Source organism: Dysidea avara, chromosome 9, assembly GCF_963678975.1.
Source record: "Dysidea avara chromosome 9, odDysAvar1.4, whole genome shotgun sequence".
Taxonomy (NCBI): domain Eukaryota; kingdom Metazoa; phylum Porifera; class Demospongiae; order Dictyoceratida; family Dysideidae; genus Dysidea; species Dysidea avara.
This window is the reverse complement of record NC_089280.1, coordinates 14610878-14628736: the sequence shown is the minus strand read 5'-3', so window position 1 is coordinate 14628736 and position 17859 is coordinate 14610878. Positions and strand designations below refer to the sequence as shown.

General features: G+C 36.7%; 1 protein-coding gene across 2 annotated transcripts in view; it reads left to right on the top strand.

The window, feature by feature from the left end:
• LOC136265493 (ankyrin repeat and EF-hand domain-containing protein 1-like) overlaps nt 1–17859 on the top strand; it is a 28158-nt gene that overhangs the window by 241 nt on the left and 10058 nt on the right. For both annotated transcript variants that reach the window (XR_010705554.1, XM_066060364.1), the window contains exons 2-8: nt 1242–1377; nt 1428–1622; nt 6348–6457; nt 6506–6610; nt 14318–14442; nt 15120–15268; nt 15328–15494. Coding sequence is in view for 1 of the 2 variants with exons in the window: in XM_066060364.1 (XP_065916436.1) it covers nt 1248–1377; nt 1428–1622; nt 6348–6457; nt 6506–6610; nt 14318–14442; nt 15120–15268; nt 15328–15494 (981 nt within the window). In the remaining variant the exon portion in view is untranslated. The remainder of the gene's footprint in view (nt 1–1241; nt 1378–1427; nt 1623–6347; nt 6458–6505; nt 6611–14317; nt 14443–15119; nt 15269–15327; nt 15495–17859) is intronic.

Here is a 17859-nt window from a genome sequence, read left to right as displayed (position 1 = left end):
AACACCTCCATTCGAGGTTTATTTTGCATTGGGAAGTTATAAAAAACCGTTTGTAGCGAAAAATTTCGGTTCGTCCAGCAAGTGTTTCCGCATTGTATGTTTAATACTACGTAAGTTTCTGGTGATATTCTTAGCATAGGTATAATAGTCCTCCATGAATTTGAAACCACGAGATAATCAAGCTACAGGGACAGACCTGCAGTGGGTAGGTATCAAGTTATATCACAAGTAGATGTTTTATCTTTCTTTCATACAAGGTGTTTGTTTAGATCAGTCTTACGGCGTGCTGTACTTGTACATCTACTTATACATGTACAGCATGTAATTTTCCAAATAGGCATTTAAATGCATGAATTTCTGCATGCCACTTGCAGGCATAGATATGTGCTCAGTACAAAGTGTATTGATGAACTGTCCTCAGTGCTGAGCCTCACATGGATTCTGTTGATTTTATATATGGTTTCTGTTGTTTTTGTTAAGTAGTTAGTATATGGAGTATAACACTGGTCCCATCAGTGGAAATGGGCTAGCCATGTCTATGGCTTTTGTCATATATGTCATGCATTGAAGCATACATACCCTAGGTCATCAAAAACTTGTAAGGCCGAATATTAAGTGCAGTGTGGAAGTGTCCAGTGTCAACTAAACAATTTTAGGGTCCAAGATCCATGTGAATTAGACCAATAAAAATGTTCTTGCAGTTACCACAGTCAGCAATGTTTTTCTTTATACCAATAATTTCATTCCGACTGAAAATATTATATGGAAGTTGGTTAACATGTTTTGCATAATATTGCATCATGAATACATTTAGTGTTCACACTGTGTATCTGAACTGGCTCCTTCCTTTGCCACAGTTATGTTACAGAACTTAACAAAGTATTTTGTGTCCATCTGTCATGCTATCAACTTACTGCAGTCTTAAATATTGACATGGAGGTGTACAAAATGATATGGAATATATTTTTGTTATTTTCTGTATGTGAGTGATGACATACAAGGTATCTAGTCAATTGTAAACCACAAGGCAAATAACCATTGCTCTAGAGGAGCTAAGACACTTTTTACACAACATGTGATACAGAGGTTCCAAAGAAGTATAACATATCCCCTTGTCTAGCATTTGTCATGTGTGTTTTATTAGGAGCATGTGTGTTGTATTAGAATAGTAAGCGTTTGTTACAAGACGATGCCACTAAATGTGTACATATATATATATATGTGGCATTTACTCTTTGCAGCGGATAATGCCACTAGCCCAATCTAGGTTAGAAATTCTTCAAGTCCGCAAATTGATTAATTGTGTTCGAATGAAAGAGACACCTGCAATCAAGAAGTTAATAGAGAATGGAATTCATAACTTAGTCAATTTTCAGGGTAAGTGCTACATCCATGTGTGTAATTTCTTATTTATAGTTTGTACACAGATCCAGATAATGGTGAAACAGCTCTTCACATTGCGGTTACTCACAACCAAGAATCTATAGTGAACCTTTTGCTAGAACTGGGGGCTAATCCATTGGTTGGTGATAACACTGGTCAAAATTCTGTTATGCGCGCATGTGAGTATGGTCACTTTCAAAGCCTACAAACAATAGCTATTAAAGGAGTCAATGCTGGAGGTTAGCCACTTACATATATCTTGGGCATAAACTTGTAGCGTGTTCTACAACACATATAGAATAGCCACCAACAAAATGTATAATATACTTGATGTGTATGACTTGCTCACTGTAAGATGCCATGCACAGGCACAAAGGGTTTCTAATATACCAGAAAATGGTGCACCATGTATCACCAAAAACACCACTACTGGGCCTAGCACCTGCCTTACTATTTAAGTCACAGCTTATTTTCACATCACAGTACAGCTACAAAACTTTGTATGCAATTTACTGGTGGACTGCATCTTATGAGAATCCTCCTACAGTACCTCTTGTTAATTTTCTAATTTGGTTTTAGTATTGATACTTGCACTTATAACTAAGAGTCCCGATAATCACAGCATAGATACTATACTAATAAGATCCATTTTGCGTGCCGGCACTCCTTGTTGTACTGGAAGTAATTAATTTGGGAGTAATTCATTTGATGGTTGCATCATGTCATTTGTTAAGTTGCTATCTCGGTTGCTATGCTCTATTACCACAGGACGGGATTTGGCACTTTTTCCATGAGCTATAAGTTCCTCCACATGAAAAAAGAACTGTAATTACTACACTAAGCCACTCTCGAATCACTTAGCTTCGCCATAATATCAGCAATTGTCTGGATGACGCTTACAAATACCTGAAACAGGTACAGAAACTATGTGACTTCTTGTTTGGCTAGCACTAAAAAACCTCTAGTAAAAGCGTTGAAGCATACCAACGCATGGCACAAGCCATTTGGAATTGTCTCTACTTTAATACAATCCCATTAGTTTTCACTGTATGTCTTCAAAGACTTGGCCCAATTTACGTTGTGCTACAAGGCAATTGAGAGCTGAATTGCATAGAAATACTCACTCGTATATCATTCTACACACTTCCTTAGGTTCTTAGCGAAGTTGGCTTCTAAATAACCAGACTTTTTAGCCCTTCACTAACTGAAAGGCAAGTCCGCGAAACTATGGGGAGTGCTTATTTGGAATGTACACGGGTCATTTCATGTCAAATCAACAAGAAATTTACGAGTCACCTCTCGGATTTGACGAAACTTGGTGTGTTTGTAGTACCTGTGGTGCTTATCACTCATGCAAATGTTTAGCTCCTTACACCCCATTTATAGTTTCTGATTTGTGACCACAAATATTTTCATGAAAAATTGGTCCATCTCTAGTTACAAAATCAACTGTAACATTGCACTGTGTAAATATGTTTAAACACAATTTTCACTGATGGATGACTGTTGAATGACCTTTCCAGTGATCCCTAAATTATGGGATATCTACTTAATTATGGTTCAAAAGTACTGTATTGAAAACTTTAATCCTTTATATATCAAGCAATGCTGCTTGAAATTCTTCAAATTTTTTCGTAGATAGTGATTGGGTCATGGTCTATGTTTGATGAAATTTTTGTGGTGGGACCACAATGGGCTCAAGAGATATAATGAATTATATTGTGGTATGCAGTGGAATTTGGTAGCCTATTATTGCTGTATGGGAGTGTACATCTCTAATAACCACTTTCAACAAGTCCATGCCAAGTTTGTCTTACAGAGTGAAGGTGTCTAGGTACAGTGCAACCTGTATTAGTGACCACCTGTATTGAAAGACCACCTATGTGCTGGAGTTGATTTATATTTCTCTAATTAGATATTCATATGTAGTACCAAAGCATCAACCCTTTCTAGCAAATCCAAAAAAATGGTCCATATTAGACAGGTGGACTTTTAATGAGATCACCATGCATCCATAAACATGTTCCATCATAGTGCACTTACATACATAGCCCCACTCCACACTTTTCGATTTACGTACATGGCTGCATAAGTACAACAGACCTCCTCAAAAAGGATACCCGGTCATATTGATAGCCAGGGTATGTGTTCATGATCTCACTTTATCATTGTACGTACAAATGTTAAATACACATGAAAGCGTGGTCAACATGTTTACCTCCTGCGTGAGTATGTGCATGAATTTATGACTTGACCTTCAAAGTGGTCATAAATGTAAAACAATTTAGTAAAACCTCTCCATTCCTAGGACCATAATAAAGTGCTCATAATTACAAAACCACAGAAGTACCTTGGTCCAAATGTATGTGCACCACTAGAGTGGAAGTATAGACAGACGTTCTGGTTATCAAGGTGTCCAGGTATCCCTTTTGAGGAGTTTGTTGTGCGTACCTATGCAGCCACATACACAACTTAAATAGAACTAAGTCCACTACAGTGGGATTCAACTTAATAAAGAAGGTATTACTGAAGAGATGGTACAACGTTCACATGAGGACACATGTTATGGTCAGATCTGTAATTTAAAGTCCACCTGTCTAATATGGACCATTTCTGGATTTGCTAGAAAGAGTTGTACTATATATTAATATCCAATTAGAGAAATATAAATTAACTGCAGCACATAGGTGGTCTTTCAATACAGGTGGTCACTAATACAGGTTGCACTGTACCTAGACACCTTCACTCTGTAAGACAAACTAGGCAGTGGTTATTGGAGTGGTACACTCCCATACAGCAATAATAGGCTACCAAATTCCATTGTATACCACAACATATTTCATTATATCTCTTGAGCCCATTGTGGTCCCACCACAAAAATTTTATCAAACATACACTATAACCCAATCATTATTTACGAAAAAATGTGAAGAATTTCAAGCAGCATTTTTTGATATATAAAGGATTAAAGTTTTCAATACAGTACTTCCTAAATAAAATAGATATCCCATAATTTAGGGATCACTGGAAAGGTCATTCAACAGTCATCCATCAGTGAAAATTGTGTTTAAAAATATGTTAACAGTGCAAAGTTACAGTCGATTTTGTAACTAGAGATGGACCAGTTTTTCATGAAATATTCAAAATATTTGTGGTCATAAATCAGAAACTATGGGGTGTATGGAGCTAAAAATTTGTATGAGTGATAAGCACCATAGGTACTACAAACACACCAAGTTTTGTCAAAATCCAAGAGGTGACCCTAAATTCCTTGTTGATTTGACATGGAATGACCCACACGTTATATTGAGCCCACGAATAGAGCTTCCAATCCCGTGTTATTAGTATATCTATGATAACAGTGCTGTGTATTATGATACAGTAAATGAGGCATCTTAATCACCCCCCATATCTGCTAATTGTGTGAGTAAGATCAATGTGCTCTAATAATGCAGTCATCCCCATAAAACAGTCGGTGAATTACTCTACATTCTATTAGAACAGTCATGTATAGTTAATGTTGATTTAAAGATGGGACATATGAACTGAAATAAGTGGCACAATGGAATATTACAGCTATGAGTAGAGAACCCCTTAAACAATAGTTTTCAGTGATCCAGTGGAAGAGGCTGAAAATTTAATATCGGAAGTACTCTAAATAGCGCCCACACACCACTTCCGTAACTAAAAAATCTACTCAAAATGTTAGGCAGGAGAGATTAGTGTACCCACAATAGTCGTTGAAATTTGTGTTAGCATATGCATATATAGCCTTTGGTAGTGGGAAGATTTTAGTAATGATGTGGAAACAAGGGTTTTGTGAAATAGGGTTTTGTGAAATAATGTTTTGTGGAATCACCAAAATGCGCCTAAAGCACCTACAAAGTTTCTACACTATTAATTTTAGAGACCATGTATAGCAAGCTTTTAATTTATTAGTTAAACTTTTAAAACAATTCCATTCTTTAATCTAGTTCTAAAAATAATATGAGTGCTAAAATATAGTTGCCATTAGATCGACTGATTCGACTGTTATATTCCAGTGTAAGCTCCCACAGCTCTAATAGAGTATCTTGATTGAAATCTTGTTATTTCTTTTTAGTTTTTGCATTACAATTCTGATGTTTCAGGAGGGTGTGTATTTTAATAGTCCTGTAGAAGTATGCAAGAAAGCACAACTATAGGTTTATTCAGTGGTTTGACTGGTAGACATGACTACAATCAAACTTTTATTTTACAAATTGAAACTATTACCTGTAACTTATTTCCATTTCATACCTGGTACATAGAGATCTTAAATGTATGTCACCCTTAAAATCTTATTGACATATTGACAAAATTAGCTGCCACTGTTGAATTAATAACCTGCCTCTATTAGAGCATATTCTTTAGCAACACAACGTGTACTGATTAACATGATTGTATGGAGCTACCTACACATATTCATCTCTAAACTTCTAAAAGCTGACAAATTTTTAGGTGCATGCCACCAGACTTCCTACAACAACCCTTGCAGGAAGCAATTTCACTTGAAAACGTATACTTTTGACTGCTTTCTTACTTGAAGTAAGTAGCATTTTAAGAGAAATGAAATGTGACCATTCTATTAGAGTGGTACGGGTTGACTGCTGCTGTTGGTCCAATCTTTTGTTTCATCAATAAAAGTGGGCCCTTTGCCACCCTTGTTTCCACCATCAATAATTCAACACTGCGTAATTATCACCATTGATTTCAGACTTGTGTCAATAATTAAGATATTCTACTTCCTGCTGTGATATCAATTGTCTATAATCTTATTATCTGGAAACTATTTGTTCGCATGCAACTTTTAAGGAATGAAAAAATACTGTAGATCAGACAAGTGTCTTAGAGAATCTTGTCTGTTTTGTGGGTGTTTGTGATTTTTAGTTAATCTGTTGCATAAATGTGCTACATGTATTTAAATTGTTTACTCTGTTTCTCAGCTATAGATAATGAAGGAAAGACTGCACTGTTCTATTGTCTTCACCCAACTATGCGACATGCTAAATGTATAGACTTTTTACTTGAATGTGGAGCAGACCCTAACACTATGGTACAACACCTGCAAATTCCCTTCGCTAATCATGCATTTTCTCTACAGGATGGTTCTGGTACACCCATACTTTGTGCTGCATGTCAGAGTGGCCTTCAAAGAATTGTAGAAAGAATTTTAGATAGAGGAGCAGATCCTAATGCAAAAGAAAGGGTAATTGATTCATGCATATGGCTAAGAATATGTGTATAATGTGAACTAGGCTATGCAGTGTATATCAGGGTCAGAGCCCATGGTCCAGCCAGTCTGGCATTGGCCGGACCACTTTTCAGCTACTTGAATTTGTAAAAAAATGTTGAGGTACTCTAATAGAGTAGTCAGCACAATATACTCTAATAGAACAGTCATTGCGATACTCTAATAGAGCATTTAGATGATTATAGCCACTGTTCTCATTACACTGCTTGGTGTAAATCATTACATTGTCTTTTTAAAAGTTCCAGTGAGTCATCTGCATGGCATTGCATTGAGCTAATTTATCATGCATTAGCAATTACAATCAAAAAATAGTTTCCACATATAAAGCATGAATTTTCAAATATTTCCCTAGCAAGCATGCCCCCAGATCCCATGCTTAGCACATGCAGTTGAGTAATAAAATTACATCAGAGTAGTGTGCATCACTATGGCCTTCATTGCAGTCCATGGATGGCCTGACCACTTAAAATCTCCGGGCTCTGGCCCTGATGTATATGTGTGTATGTCTGCATGTATTTATCCCCAGCACAGTACTGGGGTATAATATCTCTCATATACTGGTACATAACATATGCTGCCTACAATATACGATATACAATTGAAATGTCAGTATGTTAATATACAGTACAGTAGCATTGTATAGTAAGGACTCCCAAACAAATGGCATCCTCAAAACTCTACCATAAATACCTTTAAAGAAGAGTCTTAGTGACATAAATTTGTAGTCAAATATCAAATTACTCTATTACAGCAATCAACCTATTAAGGTTACGGAATAGTTTAAAATGCGTGGGCGGAACAAATTACAAAACTTGCTTTAAACCAAGCAGGGATAAATAATTTCAACAACTGTGTTGTGTTAGCAATACAACTAATTGTGCTTGTTTGTTTTTACTACAGAACAACGACTGTTCTTGGGTGTGTGGTCTACAATAGAGCGATCAGATTACTGAATCCTTATAATTTCAACACAAGTGGCTAAACAACTAAAATATCTAGGTCCTGTGGAAGCGATTTTTTATGTTACTGGTAGTATAGACGTTTTATTGAGCTTTTAGTAGCTTTTTCGGGTGAAACAAGCTCTTTGAAGGCTTGTATCCGAGTCACTTGGGAGAAACACGCCAAAAACGCTTCCACAGGACCTAACAAATTTAATATACAGTATCACTATGCCCCAGAAAAGCCAATAGAGCCTACAGCTTTTGCTGTATTTGGCGGCAGAAAAACATGGTAGTGACAGCTGGAGCTGAGCGATGTACGGGTTGGCTTACTTGTGTTACTGCAACAAATTGTAGTGTTCCACCTGCCTCAAACTACACTGTAGCTACATAAAAACATTAAATATGAAGGGCTTCATCTTCATTTAAAACTTTTCACGCTGCTAGACTGGTTTTATGGGCTTCTCAAAAAGTATCGATAGGCATTCAAAATTTTGAATGATTGCCCGTGACTATACCGTAACCTTAAACCACTCACCCCAAGTAGTATTTTGTGACTGCTCTATTAGAGTATTTCTTTATTAAAATTTTGCGATTATATTTACACTTGCAAAACTTGTACAAGAAAGTACATGTAATTTCTGTGTTTCAAGGGTTGCATCTATAGTATGCACTTAGGATCGTGACGGAATAACATATGCCAAAATAAGGATTTTACCAAATAGCATATTAGGGTTGGGAAATAATTTAGATGAAAAGATTATATAGATACCTAAATTACCTATCGTAATAAGATAACAAATTTTTATATCAAGGTAATAGTAATCTATTGTAAATCAGATGGAAAACTTGTGGAAAAGTATCAAACTAATTAAAGAAGTGATATAAAATTTCTAATTTAACAAGTACTACATGACTGTATGTCAACAAATATGTAAAACTGTTATCATTCACATTATAATATTGATCATTGAGATAAAATGGCTGCCATTTATTGAGATATAAGTTTTACTATTATGTCTCACTTTTTAGTGTGTAGATCCCTGCTTCATTTTTTTAACTGATGATTTTTACATGCACTACTAGCAAATATTTTACTTTTTAATGGATACAGTTATGATAATGACTTTAGTAACAATTTACCTGACTGTTGTATTAAAGTGACTGCTGTGTTAGAGTATCTCGACCAAACAACTGAATCTTTGGTTAATATTTCCACACACTAAGTGGTCATGCTCACTCCCATCATAGTAGAATATGTGCTTCATACACACCTGTAAAGAAAAGTCTCAATAGGAGCAATAGATACCTTAGTATGGAAGAAGATTATAACGAGAGGGAAATGAAAGGTAATGAATGGCAAGGTGCAGTGAGTGAATATATTCCAACAGGAAAATGTCATCAGTGAGTTTGTAATTGCTATAATGGGATTGAGTGATGCGTCGTTTAGCCTTTTGAGTGGACAGACTGGCAGACTAGTCACAATTCATTGTATTTTGATTTTTGATGATAATGCTTCTCCACTTCTGTGAACGTTTTCTTATTCTGAAATGCTGGATTTGACATCAGATACATTAAGACTGTTCTATGAAGGTACTTTCATGGTGCAATCTTTCTATGCTCTCATGATTTTGAGACATGGCATGATGTAGGACATATATTAACAGGTATTTTGTATATAGTCAGAAAAATGTAAAAAGACATACCGTATATGACCGTATAGAAGCCCGGGCGTTTATTTCCTATAAATCATTTTTGACCCGGTGTTTAAATGAGACCGGCGTTAATTTGGACCCGGGCGTTTATTTCTCACTAGCCACTTGTTGAGAATGACAGGCGCCAGTACAAGTACCTACGAAATACGAAATCCATAGCCCATCACGTACATAAAACCATTGGGCTCCTCTGCTGGGTGAAACATTGGAAGTCGGGCGGAAAGGTGACAGTGACTACGATAAATACGCTATGGCCATCACCAGAAGAGAAGGCATAGTCGAACAAGACAAGACATCATAAGACTGGTGACGAGACATTACTGTATAGTTAGCAGCTGACACGAGTTTAGAACCCCAACATTTATTTCAGTGCATGTCATTAGCACCCCGGCGTTTAAATGAACCCTGGAGTTTATTATGATAGTCCCCTAGCTCTACCCGGCGTATATTTGAGCCCCTGCGTGTATTTGAGCCCGGCTTTAATACAGTCATATACGGTATTTGACCTTATTTAGGAAAATCACCTATTTTGTTTAGCACATGAAACAAGTTTAAACTAACTTTAGCACGACATGGCTACACTGTCTGGCTAACAATTTCACAATAACATTTACTGGATATAGACATTTGTAGGTGCATCAAAAGCCACACATCGCTCTAGTGGCCTTGCGAAGGCATTGGAGGCTTGGATTGGCTGGCAAAGTTAAGCAAACATAGAATGTTTGTGTTTTGTGCCACTACAGTTTGTCTAGAGCTCCCAGAAATAGGTTTCCATTATAACTCTTAAACCCAGCTGGTGCCTATCCCACCACCTCCCTCAGAATACACCTTGTGTGTACCCTGTAATGTTCGCCCTCTTTCACTGTGATTACCTTATTTAAGAAGATGATGACTGGAAGAATTTTTGAGATTGAAGAAGGGCTATTCCAAAAGAAGCTGCCATGCATGAATTTGTGATGTGGAATGCTGGTCAAAAAACTGTGCAGTTTGACCTCTAGCCTTATGGTTGCGGTCAGGCAGGTAGGTAGGCAGATCAGAAATCGATTTAGTGGATTTAAAAAAAATGTAATCTTCATGCTTTTGTAGTATTTTCATAGTTTAGCATAAACAGAATATCACTCTTCATTGTGGGTGCCCTTTATTGTGAGGGGATCCCTACTGTATGATATTTGCTCAAGGTTACATGTCTCTACCATATAGAAGTATACTATATGTGTGTTGGGATATTGCATACGTGTACTAAGTTAACCACCTAAGTTAGGAAAACATGTATTCTATTTTATATGGAGGAGGTTTGCTTTCCTGTATAGAATTGTAAACCCACTAAATAGAATTTAGTAGGACAGATAATACTGCTAATATGGCTTTCAGAAATACATCTTCCCACATGCAGCTCTAGGGATTTCATGGATCAACGTTTTAATGCCAAAACAATCTTTTGAATATGAACATCTCTAATTGAACAGTTATACTCTAATAGAACAATCAGTCACATTGTTATAAATCAGTCACATTTATAATAGGATAGCTATTTCATCTGTAGTTATCAGTAAACTCAGCACCACCATTCCTTGTCACAGCTAGACTGTCTGTAGCAATACCATAACTAACCATGGACAGTATACTCCTTCACTGATTGCTGTCAGTAGGAGACTTACTTTCATTATTAAATAATTAGCATTGGCTTGCACTGAGAGTCATGAAACATATAATGATGTCATTTATGCTACCCTATGTGATGACATCTTTATGATAATAGTAAAACTATTGCTGTCTGTACTAAACCCATACATCACATCAAGAAGCCTTGTTAAATATAAGTGCACTGTCTTTCAAGGAGAAATTCACATATTTTGTCAGTGAAGAGTATTCAAATGTTGTTACATGCACCATCTTTCCTATACTTGCAGCTACCGTATGGATTGAAACTTTGGCGCTGTTAAAATTTGGCGAATGACCATGAATTTGCCAAATTTTCCCCATCCAAATATTTTGCTGGTGAAGAAAATTGCAAACCAAGCCTCAAACTAATCAATTTTCTATTCGACCAAGGGCTACTGGGCCAGGCATCACGCAAGAGCCCAGCCTGCCTCGACTACCTTACTAGGTAGCTAGCTACTGTATATGTGGTATCCTAAACCTCACCTGACACCTCGAAACGGGCATGACAATTACACAAGTAGCAAGTCCTACCATATTAAGTACGATAGAATCACTATTCCAGAGGGTGTAGATCTACTGTCTATATAGTATTACCTTTTAGTTGATAGCTGACTACAGGCGCCAAAGAGGCGTGGCACTCTCAGTTCTCGTTCTTCAGACACAATGATTAGTAATCTAATTAAATAGGGTGTGTGCTCTGCTAACAATTTGCCAAATTTTATTTTGCCAACAGTGATATTTTGCTTGATTTGCCAAAGTTTCCCTCCAAAGTTTCCTTCTGTACAGTAATGTTGCAGAGAGGTTGAAAACTATATAATGACAGAGCAACACATAAATAAATATTTAATATTCTAATAGTGCATAATTACTCGAACAGTACAGTGGTACTGTATAGTAGGGTTCCCCCCTAAAGTGACAGTTACTGCCCAAAAGTGATATGCAACAAAATCACTTTATGGAAAAACCTTACTTCAATTCATTAAAACAAAAAAATACTTGCAATGAATTTTTTTAAATCGCCAAAACCTGAATTTTGGTCTGCCGGTCAGCCTGAGTTGCAAGGCTAGGTAAAGCAGAACATGGCCACCATTTCATGCCACAATAACAAACTCACTGGTGGTATGTGCCTTCTCTGGTTCAAACAAATATCTACCTTCTGTGCTTTGCCTTTCCTTTTATATCTTTTAATTTAAAAATGAAGTTATAATGAAGCAAGAGATGAATGATGGTATTATAGCATAGCTTGGTGGGAAGTCCCTACTTTGGCATTGAGCGAAAATGATCATTATAGTTAATGTACCAAAGTAGGGACTTACTGCTATTTCTGGGCTTTCCCACCAAGCTATGCTGTAATACTTCATCTCTTGTTTTGCTACTTTTTATTTCATAGATCCCTACTTCAGTAACAAATTTTTAAATGCTAGTTTAGTGTTTTTGAACTTGTGACTGTTCTATTAGAGTATTACACATGACTGTTGTATTAGAGTGACTGTTGTATTAGTATCTCGAGTCAGCCAAGGGGTGTGCAGCTAGCTAGGCCAATAAGGGGTGAGGTCATCTTGTTTACTGTAAATAGCTAGATTGTTAATAGGTGTGGTCTCCATACTCTATTGCTATTAGTGTACCTTAATTTTTATTTGATGGGAACCTATCGCAAAGTTGCAGATACCTAGCTAGTATACCTCTTATAGTAGTATCAGGATTGAAACACTTCAGAAATTCAGCTCTGAATTAATTTGTCTAAGTATGCTGCTGAAAGAAAGTATTGATACAGAAAATTAATGCCTCGATATGGTTTCGTTGGATGAAGAAGACAAGCAGCCTGAAAAAAAAAAAGACAAGGTGCAGAGGGCCTACACTCGTTGGAAACCCAAAAGGTACATCCCACTGGTGAGTTTGTTATTGTGGTGTAAAATGGCGGATGTAATTGGATTAGATACGTGTAGCTGCGCTATATAACACAAATGCTGATCTGAGCAATCAGAAAATAGACATGGCAAACCATGCCCCTTACACTATTACAAGCTCGCTAGAGACAAGCAGGAGATTGAGATACTCTAGTACTGAAAGCAGTCACATAGATTTGCTATATATAACAAATAAGTTAGCAAACTAGTACAATCAATTTAAAAATGGAGTAGGGTTCCAGCAATGAAAAGTAGTGAAACAAGAGAGATATAAATGATGGTAGCTATTACAACATGGCTATGTGGGAAATTCCCTACTTTGACTTTGAACAGATTGTGGTAACATGGGATTTTTCCATATAAGGTATTGTCTCAAATTACGGCCTGGGCGTTTATTTCTTTAAAGTAAATTTTTACCCCGGCTACTAAACGAGACCGGCGTTTATATACCTGATCAGCATTCACGAGTCAACTTCATACCTTGATTTTGTACTCTCCTGGACTCTCCTTGATGTTTCCCTCAGCATGTTTCACAGATTCAAGCTTAAAAGGAACTTGAAGGAACCCTATAAAACGTTCTTCACTTCATCGTTTATAACACCACCCGGAATTGTTAAAAATAATGACTGCACTACACGTTTATTTGAGACCCGGCATTTATTCAAGACCCGGTGTTTATTTTTGTTATGATGCTGTATACCCCTGGCGACTAAGGCGTTTATACGAGACCGACCGTAATTCAAGGCAATATGGTAGCTATGTTGTAATAGCTACCATCTTGCTTCACCACTTTTTGTCACTGGAACCCCACTTCATTTTTGAATTAATAATTTATTGTATTAGTATATGTACAACCCTCTACAACTTAGGATATACTGTATATCAAGGTTTCTAATGTGAATGTCAAAGTATGGGTTATGACTCCATGTAAGCTGCAGACAGCAAAAACATTTCCTAGAAGTGAGCATGACTTGGTGCATATCTACAGACCACAACACACCCCACTGATGATTGGGTGTGGGTCCACGCAGACAATATCACACATTTTTTGATAGTGGACATGGAAACAAGCTGGACTTCTATGAGAGTAGTTCATGGTGCATTATTAATGATTGATAAGTAGGCGTGGCTCCACATAAGCCTACAGACAGAAACAAACAAACATGACTTTGTGCAGCATACATATAGACTACAGCACACAATGGCTCTACCTACAAGCAGTAACACACTATCTCAATAAGGCACAAAGAAGCTGGGCTATTGCAGGAGTAGCCTATGACATGGACTTCCCTTCCATGTCTATAAAGCAGGTCATACCAAACAAAATGTAACCCATTAATCATATTGACCCCAGGCCCAATTTCAACTCTGATAGCATATTTTATTGATTGATGCTGTCAAAATGTCTACATAGATAAGTATTCTCCATGTTTACTATAGAGTGCAGGAAAACCAGCTGTAGTATTGGCAGCTGAAGGAAATCATCCTGATTGCTTAAAGCTACTACTAAAGGGAGGAGCAGACAAGAATGCTTCAGATCATGTAGGAAACCGAGCTGTCCATAGGTACTTTGCCATTAGCAATGTTGTGATGTAGTTTAACGAAGTGTTTGTGGTGCCAAATGTTTGTAGTGATCAAGAACACACATGTCATTTTATGTATACACATTTGTATAAAATCGAATTGGTCTACATACACATTGTACATCACTGGCACTTCCCAAGGGATATGTGGCTCTGTGTGTATTAGCCATCACAACTTTATTTTTATTAACATCATTTGTAATTATCCTGTTACATATGTAAGAAAAGTGTTATGTCATGATTACCTATAACTTTGGGCAGTGTATAATAAATTGTCTACCCAGTAGTTCAATTAGTGTACTATGATGTGTACATAAGTAAGTTGTTTCCTGCAAAGGTGTAATGTACAAGTAAGTTATGTAATAATAGCTGCAAGGTAACAGCTTGGCCGAGTCTAGAAACTAGGCACTGTATTTTAAGTGTGCAAACTTGCATGCAACCTGTGGGGATTGCTCATGTGTTTGTCTGCTTCTTTTTGCTGTCCGCAGTTCAATTCTCATATCATAACTTTTTCTTATGTAGCCTAAATATGTTTGTATAGGGACAACTTATTCACAATTGTATGTACTGTAAACGCTATTGTTCTAAATGTTAGCCATATGTACTAATGCACACATAAGTATGTATTTACAAGTATAATTAATTTAAAATAATTACAGAGCTGCTGCACTCTGCCATTTTGAAATCCTTCAAGTGCTGTCAGCCTATAATGCCGATTTTGCCGTAGCCAACAAAGAGAAACAGACTGCCATCCATCTGGTACTACCATCATCAAATTTGAATTGCATCAGGTTTCTGGGACAAAGAGGTGAGAAACCAGTATGTGATAAGGCTATTCATTCTGTGATAAACAATTGTATGGGTTAGGATGTCCAGCTAATGAAGCAAATGGTGAGGGTAATACTCCTCAAAAGTTAGCCAAGTCATTAGGATTTAAGGACTGTATGAAGGAACTTAAGAAACTGACTTCATTTCAAGATAAAATATTTAAGGGTGGAAAGCCAAAAGGATATGCTGAAAAGTGGTGCATTCAGGTACATACTTATACCGATATTACTATGTGTGTGATGTATGTATATGTATGTTTAATCTCGCTTCCTTTCTTTTACCACAATTTGGAGATCATGTAGTAGTAGACATGCATCCCATAGTATGTGTATAAATGTATTAGGTATTGACATAGTTGCGGATACTGATTCAATATAGTTTATCACATATCAAAGGCTGTGGTTGGTGATAAAGTACCAGGCACTTGTAATGTTTACATTCTTCTTGACAATGAATATATTTCTCTCTAGTGGAACAATTGTATTAAATAAACTTGATGATGGGTCGATCCAATTGGCTCCTTTATCACCACATAAAACTGATATTGAAGTGTTCTCTATTTGTTGAGCATTTTATGACCAAATAAAGTAACTTTAGTTTTAAAACGGTAGGGTTAGCAGAAATGAATTAGGATATGGTCTGTATGTGTAACCTGAGCTGTTGGTTTTCCCACATGCCATCTGCAAAAGCATTTAGTACAGTATTTGTCACTGTGAAGTCCTTGAAACACTGGAATTGTTTATCCAAAACGTTTTAATAGACCACGTATAAAAATGTTCACTTCTATAGTATTACCAACCTTTAGGAATACTTCAAAGTGCCTTCTAATTTTTTTTTTCTAATGGAATTTCCTTACTGACTGGCTGGCTAGCTGGTTGCTTTCAAACAAGACAAGTGTAACTCAATAACAGAGGCATAATTTTCTTGTGGTTAGACATAACTTGGGCCCAACACATGTCTCTTGGTGCACCATAGGAATTGTAATGATAGACTTTCTTTTGTAGGGCTTTATTTAAGGGGCAAGGGATGCTTGCCCCTTTGACCAAGTTCCATCAGACATGCTTTCCATGCTGTGAAAGACACGCATATGTACATAGTTGAAAACTAAGTGAATTTCGCTTAGTATTTAAGTTACCTTATGCAATTTATGGTCTAGTATGTCTGAATAACACCATTCTTTTCTTTGATGACTTAAATAGTCTATTATAGAGATTAAACAATAAGTGCTGAATCAAACAAGGGAGATCACCTGATACAATGAACCAGTATAGCTAAAGTGGGGATTAGATATCAGCAGTCAGTACTTTAAAATATTGTGCTTTGCATGGAATCAAAGTGCTATATTTCCATAAAGTTATCTGGTCATACAGTACAGTTATGTGAATATAATTGGGCAGATATAGTACATTAATGTGGAAAGTACAGTACAGATAATGTTACAACCACTTAGGAAGCAGGACTGATCATGTGCATAACATTGTAAATTGAAATAGGCTGTGTGAACACTTACTGATAGTCTAATTGCTGAAAATTGAAGTAGTTTATGTAGTCGAGATGAATGCTCTGAACAAGACAACTAGGAAGTACAATGTAATACTAAAAGTACCTGTTTGTGTGTACATGTGTGCAAAAAGTGCAACACTCGGGAAGGGAGAGGGCTCGAGGCTAATACTCTTGGGAAGTGCCTGGAGGTGCCTTGCCTTATGCTGTATTAGCCTCTCAATTTATCTTCTTGTGCTGTATTTTCAGTACACACGCCATGGCAGTGCTTTTACTGTAATTTATTTACTTTTATTTATTTATTTATTAAGGCCTTATGCCACGAGTGCTGAAGATTTGTAAGACACCTGGTCCTACAGCCTGTTCAAAGTTGTTACAGAAAGTGTGCTTGAAAAGGTGGAGAAAGGAGAAAAAAATCCATGCTGGACCTGGGTAGCCTCAAATCTGATTAACGCTCGAACGCTTGCAGGAGTCTGCCAGGCAGTCAGGATGTTTTCTCCTTGTCAATTTCATGTATATGTATCCATAGGAACTCTAAAGGGTGAATTATTATCTCAAAGTACCCCATGTGGAACCAAATGGAAATTAGTTTATTTATCAAGACTTTACAGCACAAAAAGGTATTATTGGTTCCACATGGGGTACTTTGAGATAATAAGCCACTCTATTGATCCCCACTACAATAATTGGTCCCCATTGGTCCCCACTACCAATATTGGTCCCCACTAGTTAATAACATTTTCCCGTACATTTTAAACAATTGTAGTATTTTTTTTTCTAAATTGGCTTCTAATCTTGTCACTTCTTAACCACAGTATTTTTTGCCGGTAGAGTTAAATATATTTTCTTGCTCTGGTATGCTGTAAATTTCTATGATAGGTCTATTTTCTGTGGCTTATAATCGTCTTAGTATTTCTGTTGCACAGAACAGAAACCAGATCTACTAGTGTGTAAACCAAGCACATACAGGTTTGATTGCTGACCAAAACTGTTTTCAACTGTAAATGAATGCTGTGTACATGTATTATGCATGTAACATTCAATTTACTTATAACACCTCCTAACTCATGT